The sequence below is a fragment of the Corvus moneduloides genome, chromosome 1 (genome assembly GCF_009650955.1).
Source record: "Corvus moneduloides isolate bCorMon1 chromosome 1, bCorMon1.pri, whole genome shotgun sequence".
Taxonomy (NCBI): Eukaryota; Metazoa; Chordata; class Aves; order Passeriformes; family Corvidae; genus Corvus; species Corvus moneduloides.
The window spans coordinates 143,853,283-143,865,344 of NC_045476.1; the positions used below are offsets into that span (position 1 = coordinate 143,853,283).

General features: G+C 37.1%; 1 protein-coding gene across 7 annotated transcripts in view; it reads left to right on the top strand.

The window, feature by feature from the left end:
• The window catches only part of VPS13B (vacuolar protein sorting 13 homolog B), a 436,966-nt gene that overhangs the window by 313,917 nt on the left and 110,987 nt on the right, over positions 1–12,062 (top strand). For all 7 annotated transcript variants that reach the window (XM_032130187.1, XM_032130207.1, XM_032130170.1 and 4 more), the window contains one exon: positions 5,129–5,831. In XM_032130187.1, the coding sequence (XP_031986078.1) occupies positions 5,129–5,831 (703 nt within the window). The remainder of the gene's footprint in view (positions 1–5,128; positions 5,832–12,062) is intronic.

Below are 12,062 nucleotides of genomic sequence, written 5' to 3' on the forward strand. Positions count from 1 at the left end.
GGAAAATAAATAAGACTTACCTGGTTAAAATTGCTGTGACCTGAGATAGGACTGCTTGCCAATGTTGAAAGGCAAATCTATTTATTGATCCTTGATTTTATGATGTACTTATGTGTGTGTGTTCTACAGGACATGCCATTTCCATGCCCTTTCTCTTGATAGATATATGTGTCATATGCCCTAGTGAACTCAAGAGGTTAAGCTAGTCAAGTTACCTATCTCAACACATGAAAAGGAGGAATTAACCACAGTTCCCCAGCTACTAGTGCAGCTTTCAACACCTTTTCTGTGGTGTGTAGTATTGATAGGATATATAACTGTGAAAGGACAAGAAAACGCACTGAAGTGATCTAAGAAATAAACTATCATCTTGATGTGTTTTCTCTAGCTATTGAAAACGTTTCCATATTGCAACTTATTCTGACAGTGAAACTGTAGAATATCTCTGATTTAAGTACCATCTGGTTATGCTCATAGCTTTAAAGCTATTATCTCAGCTTAAAATTTCAGCGTCCTATACTTTTTTTTTCACCAAACTATCAATTTTTAAACCACAAATATTTTTCCAGTCCTTTCAGATTTTATCTAAAAGTATATTTTAACAGTATTTAAATAGTTCTTAAACAATAACAATTTATCTTGATAGATGACATGCTGTGTTTTTTCATTTTATTTTAATTAGCCATTGTGGAACCAAATTCCCTTTTGTTTTATTCCTTTGAATACTGTTTAATTATAGTTATCATGCCAAATATCTTAAAGGTTATTTTACCAATACAGTTTCATTTAACATAAGCCATGTGGAATCAATAGTCCTGTTTCCTAAAGTGAATGCTTGGAAAATCTTACATTCATATGTTAAGAGTACACATCCTTTCCTCATTAGCTGGAAAGTACAGGGATTTTGGCACAGGTTCTGTGTGGAAGCATTGTGCAGCTTTTATACGGATTTTGTTTTTAGCCTTTGATGACACTGTTTAGAATAGGAAGTATCTAATAAGTAAAGCATTTTGTCTAATGTGCTGCCAGTGTGTTTAATATATGCCTGGAGGTCTGAAACATTATCTTCTCCACTATAGTAATATGCATTTAATTCTCTGAAAGCAGAAGGTCGAACTCTTAAAAGGGACTCAAAGTACATTTTCAACTAAAACAATTAAAAACACATGGTATAGGGGACCAGAGTAATGTACGGTTGGTTTTTATGGTTTAATCATGATCATGTTAATGCACACCAGTAGCTAATTAAAGAAAACTTTTATTGTTCATTTTAAATGGGTTATGTAAAGACTAAGAGAATTGATATAATACAGCCCAATGATAAATGTTACCATTACATTTGCTAACAGCAAGATGATATTGCTGTTCTTGGCATCTTTAAAGTATTGGCCCATTTATTCTGTAATACAGCACAGAATCATTTTAGAGTTGTTATACTGAGACTCGTTCCCGCTCATCTCCTTATCCCATTAGAGGAATACCTAAATGGTTCCCAAGTTTATTACTAGGCCTATCTTCAGGTTAACTGTGAAACATTGTTGGAAGGCTTGATGCTTTACTGAGCTGAAATTGATGCAAGAAGTTCCAGTGATACTTCTTCACTTTTCTTTTGTACTCGGCTGTGTTACATACAGCTGTCTTGCAAATCATTACGCACATGTTTCAACCTTTATAATATATGTGGTAAGACCATACATAAGTCAAAGTTTCATTGTGGAACCGGGTGGCATGGAAAACCGTAATAGGATATGGTGTCTTTCACCTTTTGGGTGCTGGTTCATATTCCATACTGCTTAATACTGAGCAGAAATTGCCTTCTGAGTGCAGTTCAGTGACCTGCATGAATTGATTTGGGATCTCAGTAAAATTTCTGTAGTCAAATGTCCACATAACAGGAAGCTCAGCAGTTGGGACCAATTAGCACCCTTGCAGCAGTCTGCACAGAGAACCTATATTCTGACTGGGGATGGAGGCAGAGCTACTTTCTGACCTTACTTGAGGTGCTTTGCATAGACCAGAACATTTAACTTAATTATAAAAAGAGTCAAGGGAAAAGAACTAGGCTTCAATTCGAACCTGTTTAGGTGTGAGAAGAGAGGATCCATTCAGAAACCAGAACTGTGATTTCTCCCTCCACTTGGTCATACACATGCAATGTTTTTCTCCCTGGAAGGTTGTCACTTAGTGGATGACACCATATTTTCATTTCTTCTGGCCAAGTCATGCAGCTGCAGAAATTTATGCTGCATAGAGGAGAACAAGAGAATACCGTGTACTAACCATAAGAGTGTCATTCACCACTGAATCATGCTTTCTGAAAACGTTTTTGATCAGACTCAACTAATGTCTGTGTAGCAATTAAAAATTGCTGGGTTTAGCAGCATATGCTCTCAACTTCATTTCAGGCAGCATTTCCATGAAATTCTATGGCAAGATTTTTTCACAGCGCCATCCTTTCTGCCTTCTGCTTGCCCTCAGTACATGAGCAATGAAACCATCTGTACCAATTTTGAAAGTACCATCAATGCAGGATATGGGTGAAGCACTTTCACCAGGCAGAGAGGCTGAGGTGTAAATAGCCTAACTTTGCTAGGATATCAGGAGGAATGAGGATTTCTTGGCTCACAATGTAGTGATTCATTAAAATGGTCTCTAGTTATTTTTACAGAGGCTGCATTAAAAGTGGTATCACATTTACAAGTCAGTGATATGAGTCTGCCATAGAAAACAGCCGCAAAGAATTTTATTGGTTATTTGAAAAATATGTACATGAGTGAATCTGAAAAGATTGTAACCAGAGCTGGCGAAAACCTTTTCAAAGAAAATCTCAGCTAGTTAATGGTTCTGTTTTAGGATTTCCTCTGTAATACTTTTCCTAGTATGTTCATTCCTTTAAAGAAAAGGAGAGGGGATTGTTCCCTTTGTTCCATAAAGCACAATATAAAGGAAGGTCTAAAAAGCTTGCTTTTTTGTACCTCCCTCATAACCCAATTTTTGCAGTACATATAGAATCTAATATATTGCTGCATAAAGACCACAGAAATTTGAAGAAATTGAGTAATTCACTGCCCTTCATTCCTATAGTTAAGTTGCTGATAATTTTTTTTTTTATTATTCATTATTCTCTTTCAAAGAGGAAGTTAAGGTACTGTTTGCTCTAGTTCATATTTCACTTTTTGAAGATTCATTAGCGTGCAGAAGATAAGAAGAAATTATTGAAATAGGTCCTGGAACGAAGAAATCAAATCATTGTGTCAGTGTGCAGTGTCAGCCAAAAAAAACCAACAAAATACTGGACATCTGGTTGGACATGGAGAACAAGACAGAAGGCAGCATTTCACTTTTATAGAGAACTGTAATGGTTTCACTTCTTGGGTGCTTTGTAGAGTAGTCAAGAAGTGCATAGTGAAGTTACAGAAGTAGAGAAGGGAAGCTAAAAAGATTAAATGTGCTAGAGCACCTTCTTTGTGAGGAGAGACTAAAAAGGCTGGGATTTCCACATCTGAAGAGAAGAAGGCTGAGGGGAGCTGTGATCACAGTTTATAAAGTCATAACAACACTTATAAAGCTCAAATGTGGACCTGAACAATTCGTATGCTACAAAAGATCGGGGGAATGCAATGTCACTAGGAGGAGATGGTTTAAAGCAATTTTTTCAAAAAAAATTGAAACTTGTTGCCCCCGAAGGTTGTGGAGAACAGACACTGTCAGTGTGTTCAGAAAGGAACTGGATGAATTCATGGACAAGAAGCCCAGAAATGGTTACTGAAATGACAACACAAACATGAACCCCTGGCATCCTGCATACAACAGCTGTGGATGCCTGGGGAGAAGGAGAGGAACAGATTCCAGGAAGTGGAGAGAGTTCATGGTATCTCTTAACAGAGTTTCCTCCTGGTGCTATCAAAAACAGTGTTCTGGGCTAGGTGGGTCATGGATCCAACCGAGTTGGGCATTTCTTACGTTAGCTCCTGTACAGAGTGGTGCAGAAACTCTTCTGCAGCAGCACAGATGGAAGTGTTAGTTACGCTGTAGAAGCTATACAGGGTGAATGTATGACTCTAGCCTTCATATGAATCTGAGGAATTAGTCGTACATCAATTATTATTGAATTTTTGCAGATTTTTTTTTTGCCATATATTTTAGTATGTGCTCCCCACATTGTCCTCAAGCTTTTGATAGGATTTCTACTTGTTTCATGAGCAGTGTTGAAAGTGGTTTTTCCTGAAGTACTTTTTTGTCTTGGGATATCTCTCTCTCTTGAGCTGAGACTATAAGGTCTCTGGAAACAGCCTTGCAACTTTTTATTTCACTTTTGCATTTTGTGTGATAGAAGGAACACTCTTTTTGTATGTGTATGTGTATGTTTTCTTTTTGGAATATTTCTATATGCAATGATTTCTCATGTGAAACCCTGTGAATGTCACAGCCAATACCCTATGTGGCCTTGGTAAGCCAAGAACTCATACTCATCACCGAGATAGTCTTTAGATAGTTCTGATGTTTCCTTTAACTTCGGTGTTTTTTATATAAGGCAGCTGCCATTTCCATGACTCTTAAGAAAAATATTTTTTCTACAAAATACTTTCTATACATTTAAGTTTATAATTTCCATTTAGTCTTTTTATATTTGTGTAGTGGATTAATATTATGTTCTATTTCATCTAATCACAGTACAAAATTTTAGTGACAAAGGTGACATTTTGAGCATCAGTGCTCAAAATTGGAAAACAATTCTAACTAGTATTTTTATTTATAATACATTATTTCAAAGATATATGGTTTATATTAATCCTTATATTTCTTATAAATTCTTTAGATTTTTTTAAATAAAGAGTTTAATTTATTTAAAATGTTGTTTAAGCCTAGAAATCCTTACTGCTTGCTCTTTTTTTTCTCTTTCACATATTTTTTTGGCTCTTCAGCTACTGTGAGTCATCATTTCATTGGAACAGACACCTGCTGTGTTTTTATGAGTGATTACTTTGTTAAAGTTAACTCGGCAGATTTTTTTTTTTCATAATTCTCTTTTTTGACCTCATGTTTATGTAGAGATTTTTTGCTGTGACTGAAATGGAAATAGCTGGGATATGGATATCAGAAGTTAATATAACATTTTCCTTTGCAGGTTTCCAAACAAGAACAGAAGAAGACGGATGTGGCTGATGGAGGAACAGTTGAGACTTCTTCCCGTTACAGCGGGGCACAGGACAGTGGAATTGGCAGCGACAGCGTTAAGATCAGAATCATTCAGATTGAGCAGCACAGTGGTACCAGCCAGCACCGCATTGCTCGTCCTTCCCGCCAGTCTTCCATTGTGAAGAATCTCAACTTCATTCCCTTTGACATTTTTGTTACAGCAAGTCGAATCTCACTGATGACTTACTCGTGCACTGCCTCACCTAAATCAAAATCAGTGCAAGATCAGAAAGATGGTGAGAAGATAAGTAAAAGCTCCCTGAACCTTCCAGAAACAGTCTCAGGCAGCAGCCATGATACCAAGAAGCCCAGTCAGCCGTGCATCTCCTCTGTCACAGCAGACGATCTTTTGAACAGTAACGTTCCCCTGTCTGCTGGGAGAAAAACGGGACTTTTGTCACTGGAAAGTCTGCACGCTTCCACAAGATCATCTGCTCGACAAGCCCTGGGTATAACTATTGTACGGCAGCCTGGGCGCAGAGGAACTGGGGACATTGAGCTACAGCCATTTCTCTACCTGGTTGTATCACAGCCCTCTGTGCTCCTCAGCTGCCACCACAGAAAGCAAAAAGTAGAAATATCAGTGTTCGATGCGGGCCTTAAAGGAGTCGCCTCAGACTACAAATGTACAGGTAAGAGCATTTAACATTCAGTCCTGGTTATAACTGTGAAAATGATTGCACGTCTCAAAGTTACAAAGGGTGGTGGAAAACAGCTGAGAGAACTTCAGGCCATCTTTAAATATCAATCGTTAAATATACGTATTTTTAGGATTATACCTCACAGATGAATCAAGTTAGGTGTGTAAAATGTTTGGAATTAAGATCTAACCTTTTAGCAACCAGTTCTTCCTGTTTTTTAGTATTGCTTTCTCATTACCAGACTGTGACAGGGATTGTTGCATTGCTGTAACTTCTCAAAGTTTTCTAAGGAAGTAAGAGTTGTAAGTTCTAAGGAAGTTGTAAGTTGAAAAGTAACTTCATACAGAGCATTTTTTATGACTGAATGTCACAGTATTTTCCTATACTAGACTACTGATAAAATGTCAAGATAAACACTGTGGAAGCACCTGGTTTTTTGGACATAAGCTGTAAAAAAAATAAAGTGATCTTTCAAATGGCATCAAGTGATGTCATGTATTTTAAGTTTTCATTCATCTGAGCAATAGGGTTTTGCAGGAAATTCCATCACTTAATAAATGCCCTTTTTTTTTTTAAATTCCATATGCAAAGCTTATAATGAGAGATGTCCAAATAGCTGTTCAGTAGAAAATATTCTGAAATACTCTTTTTCTGCCTTATCTGTACCGCTGAGTAGATAAATCAAATGATTGCAATTAGTCTAGCAGTCAGTACTGGGTATAATGATTTCATGAGATACATCATTATGCAGTGTTGCCCCAAAAAAGTAAAAATGAGTATGCAGAGATCCAGGTGAACATACAGCCAGCATGATATGGGGTTTCAAATTGTTCTCTGAATGAGAGCTGTAGTATTGCTAGTTTTTCCTTGATAGTACTCCCAGCACTGCAGTTGTGAAAATAGTATGCTTTTCTGTGCAACGTTACCACATCTTTGCTGAATTAGATTGTATCTTTAGAAAATTAGCATTAAAATAATGTGCTTATGCAAAAGACTAAGAATGCAATCTTAACTGTTCTCAGAAATCTGAATTGTAGTGGAACTTTTAAGAGGGATTGAACAGTGAGGAAGATGAGGTATTGAGTGGAAGAGATGATACTTAAACAGGGAAATTTGTTCTCTGCTACATTTTTTAAATCCTTCTTCTGTTTTCATCTTTCTCTGCTGTTCCTGTTCTGTCCTGCCTTGCAAAACACATCTGTGTCATGAATTTGATTTACTCCAGATTCTCATGTGTATTTGTTAAATACTATGTAAAATGTGGTCATTGCAGCAATTAATGTGAAGAGAATTCACAAAGCAAAGCTTGAAGGCAGCTTGGAGTAGGTCTAAGATCACATCTTCATGAAGTTAGTGCTTTGGAAAGATGCAGTTTCTGATGTCTGAGGTATTCAAGTGTGTCCTTGGTATAAGCTGCCACGACCAATGAACTGGCCAAAGTTCTGTCCATGCTGCTTCTACAATTACCTCTTGAAGTCTTTCGCCGTCTTCATGTCTATAGCAGCAATTCCAGAAAACACAAGCTGTAATAAAGTCTTCTTATAAATTGAAAGTGGATCAGAGAGCACAGAAGCATGGTAAGAAGTCTAAATAATAAAGATAGTAGGAATATACAGCCTGAGAGCTCCTCAGTCTCCATGGGTTGCTCAATTGGAAGACCAAAGATAAGCCATACATGGGTCTTACCCTTTTCTTTGGCTTTATGTCTCCATGTCAGGCAAATGTAAAAAACTGTGAAGGCAGGACTTGGACATTATGTGAAGGCAGAATTTCTGGTCTCATCCTGCTGTCTTTGTGCACAGTAATAAGTACCTTCCTTGTGTATCACGCAGAAACTTGCGCTTGCTGCCAAAGCAGTAGTGCTCTTTTCAAAAGAGTTTGAGAGGTGGGTGCCAACGTTCTAGTGCCTAAAAATACCATCCTAAATATATTAATAAGTTAATAAAATTAAGCCACACTTCAAGTTACACACTAATTCACTCAGCAAGATAGGTAGTATAAAGTTTTTACTGCCTCTTGTTTAGGAAGACCTGCTGTGCTGGTAATTGCATCATTTAGGATTAATGTCATACTGCTGTAGTAACATGTTAGTTTGGGGAATTTCTATTTTTAATTTCTAACATGTATTAGAGGGAAAATAACCATGAACTATATGTGTTATATATGTGTGTGTGTGTGTATGTGTGTACATATTACAAACACTCTATATATTGCATATCATATAATACAGAATAAGGAGCTATTTGTGGCAATTTTTGTGCTGCTGTGGTTGATTTCATCACTCACACCAACTTTTTTTGATATTGTGACTATTTGCTGACAGTTTTGTCTGAAAGAGATGTATCATCCATGTGAAGAACAATATAAAGTTTATTTGAAAGAACCAAGTTAGATTCTCTCCTTCTGTACAGTACTCATGCACTATATTCCTGTTTTTCTCTGTGTATCTCCTCTGTAAGGACTGGAGAGTAGGAAGAAGACATAAATGATGTTTCATTTACAGTTAATGTTGCTAAACCATATTTCCACTTAGCCTCTCTAGAAGACTGCTCTTGTGTGTATACATATGTATGCAACTGACTCTCTATTATCTAACATAGAATGGGAAGAGAACACAAGCTAAATATAAAAGATATATTTTAACTGGATTTTAAGAACTGAGGGAGCATATTCCCCCTTGAAAACAAAACAAAAAAACAACCAACCAAGTCATAGACCTAATGAAAATATTGTGTACTTTCCATTGTGTGATGGAGATAGGCAACAGCACAGCAGCATCTAAAAAATTCAGGCCTATAACATTGGAAATTTTGATCACAACCTAAAGATTGAGACTGGTCTGAACAAAAGTAAAAATACATTGTTATAAAGTTTTGTTGGTAATCCTACAGGGGTGTTTTCTCATTACTTAAACTAATATGTAATTACTACTAATAGTAGTTAAGGTATATATGAAATATTTACATTACCTTCAAAACATGCTAATAAAATCTCTCCCATTTAAAATCATTCTATGCATTCTACACCATATACACTGCATAAGAGTATTTTAGGAATGTTTTAAAACATTTGGAAAAATTGCTTGTATCAATTTTCGTGTGAAATTCTGAAAACTTCAATAATGTTAGTTCAACAGCTGTAGATTCATCTCTTGTGAAATACTGTGCCATTTCTTACAGCTTTCCTAAAAGAAAAAAATCTACAGTTCTGAAACAACTCTCAATTTTTTGCAAGGCAGAAACAAATACAAAATTCTGTTGTGAAATTAGGAAGGTCTTACTTTTTGGTTGACATTAGTTCCACAAAAAAACTTCAGGATGAAGAAGACCTGGTAGTAGTCTGGATCTAGCTGTGCTTTTCATCCCTCACCTCCCAATAGTGTACTTCTAAGAAATGTGTTGTTTAGCTGTAAGTCAACGAAGTTTGTCTAGACTTTAGAAGTGCTTCTAACAGGTAATTTGATGACAGTCCTGTTTATGAAACCTTTTTATAAAACAGGGAAATTATCCTTCAAAACTGTACCAACATGATTTTTAAAGAGAATAATAGTCCTTGGCTGGTGACAGAATTAAGGGTTACTGCTTCATGATGGTTTACTGCTTTGAACATTGTGTAGAAATGAAGATTTTATACTGTTATGAAGCCATATGTATTTTATTTAGGACAAGGGTTTTGTTATTAGTTTTGAATAGAGCATAAAATTCACAATCTTGCACATTAAACTATCACTCCCTTTGTGACACAGAGCATTGTACAGTGGCCGATACAACAAATTTCATCCATAGAACTTGGCTCCTCTGTCACTAGTTGTAATTTATTTTTAGCTTAATTTCTGAAACACAAAAGAAATAAGAATTTAAGAATTAGATAGGAGGAAATAGGCTATTTAAAAGTTAAGTATTCTTAGTTTATTAATTAGCAGTTAGTAGCAGCACATTACCATCAAACCAGTGTCTGGATGTGGGAGCATTTGCCTGCCAGGGTGCTAAAGACCGAGTGGTTGTGCTTCCTCAGTCTTCTCTACAACCAAGTCCAGTGGCAAGTCAGTTTGTAGAAGCAGGAGACTTACTAGGTTGTTGAAGTGTTAGCTCAGTGTTATTATAGTTGTGCTAAACTGCTTAATTTGTGTTTTGTAATTGTGCAGCTTGATTGCAATTACGCTACTGCAAGGTACAGGAAATTGAAATCAAAGTAAATAAATTAATCGAATACATTTTAAATCCTTAGGAAGTGGCACTAGAAAGACTAGTTGCTCTTTGAGTTTACTTGTGAGATTCTGTAAAAATAGACTGAAAGATACTGTAAAATGGCCCTTTTTTTATTAAGTGCTCATCCTATATTTAACAAAAAGGCATCTGCTAGCTGTTAGTTTTTGCAAACAGAGTTTTGGCCATTTTTACTTAAATAAAAGTGGGTGCAATTGTTTTTAATGTAATCTCATAAGCTGCTTTTATAAATATTTTTTTTTAAATCTTTATTTGCTTTGTTTCAGGTAATGTAATCCAGATACAAAATTGCCTCATTTCCTGACCACTGTGCTCTGGGCATTCTTGAAAAATCTTTTTTCTATTTGTTTGTTTGTTTACTTTCAAAGAGGAGGTTGTGGTGCTTGGTTGTTTCAAGGGAGAGAAATTTCTCAGTAAATATCTGTTATGCATGGAATTTCTTCAACTTCCGCCAAGAACTCATTTGCAAAAAACAGTCACTGTGAGGCCATCCAGAATTACTTTTGATTTTTATTTTATTTTGTTTTATTTGACACCCACGCCTTTGATGGCAGGGGGTCCATGAAGAGCAGATGCAGTAGCTAAGACCACATGTAACCTCTGATCTAATGGAAAGCCTTTTCCAGGCTTTTGCATGAAGAGCAGCACTGGCTGGCTCTGGTGGGAAGTCTGATTCACTGCCTCTCTGTAAGCCTGTGCTTCCTACATGGCAGAGAGAGGATTTAAGGCTGTTTCCTAGTATAGCATTGAGGGAGTTCTGCTGGAGTGTCACCTGTTCGACTCTGAGTATATTTATTGTCCACTACATCTGCAGTCATGGATGGCGGGGGGAACGGTGCAGCCCCCACCCATAAAGCCAAATTGGCCTGGGAATGCGCATTCCTCAGGTTACTCTAAGTGCTCATTTTTGAACTTCCTGACACAGCACTTGTGAGTACGCTAGCAGAAATGTTTTTCCACTTGTGTTCTTTAAATTCCAGTGGAAACCGTTTTGAAAACAAGACCAAACGTTCCACTTCAGAGTTTCAAATGCAGACATGATTGCAGCATCATACTGGCTTTTCAAATTGACTGCAGACCAAAATATGATTCATCCATTGAAATAAAAGCACATTGCAGCGCTCGTTTGGGCTGGGTAGCGTTCCAGCAGAGCAGGCCAAGCTGCTGTCCCGCACACACACTTGGTTAGCCCTGTCCCCTACCTGGGGCTGACGGGGGGCTCTGGGTCCCTGTGCTCCCCCCCATCATTAAAGCCTCCCACTATGCCCTCTGAGCTGGCCTGGCTGTCAGCTACAAAGAGGAACAAAGACACGTTTTGGAGAATGAAAATCTTCAAGATGCAAAATTTCTCCTGCCTTCCTTGTTTCCTTTCCCCTTACTCCCTGTTTTCCTCAGAAGTGTGGGATTTGCTAACTTCTGTTAACAGAAGACCAAGGAGATAGCAGTGAAATCAAAAGCTTGCAAATTCAAATCGAGTACAGGAAGATATCTCATAAACTGAGATTTGGAGCTGAGGTCTGGATCTCAGCAAGGCTAAAAGTGGATTTGGATGTTTGCGTGAATTCAAAAATAGCCAGAGAATTTTTTTTTTTTAGAGGAGAGGGAGGAAGGTAAATGTGGATCTATTGAAAGCTTCAGCTTCTCAATCTTACAGATTTTAAATTACAGTCATGTAATTTAAAGTCTTGTCGATCTGTGATAGTTGTCTCGCCATTTTTCTTTTGCTGCCACAGACAAATTTTTCACATGGTGTAGAGGATAAAATTTCTGGCTTTCTTCACTGCTCCTCGCTTCTCAATCCTTTCTTTTCTCTCTCTTGGCTTGCTGTGGAGTAATTCTAGCCTCTCCTTTTACTTATATATGCATCCCCTGGGTTTTCTCCAGCATTTTCTTTATACAAATAACTGCGAATTTAAGTGTTGATTTTTGGGAGAATCATAGAAAATGGAAATGGAAATGACCTATTATAATACATTATTCAGACCAGTTCCCTGCT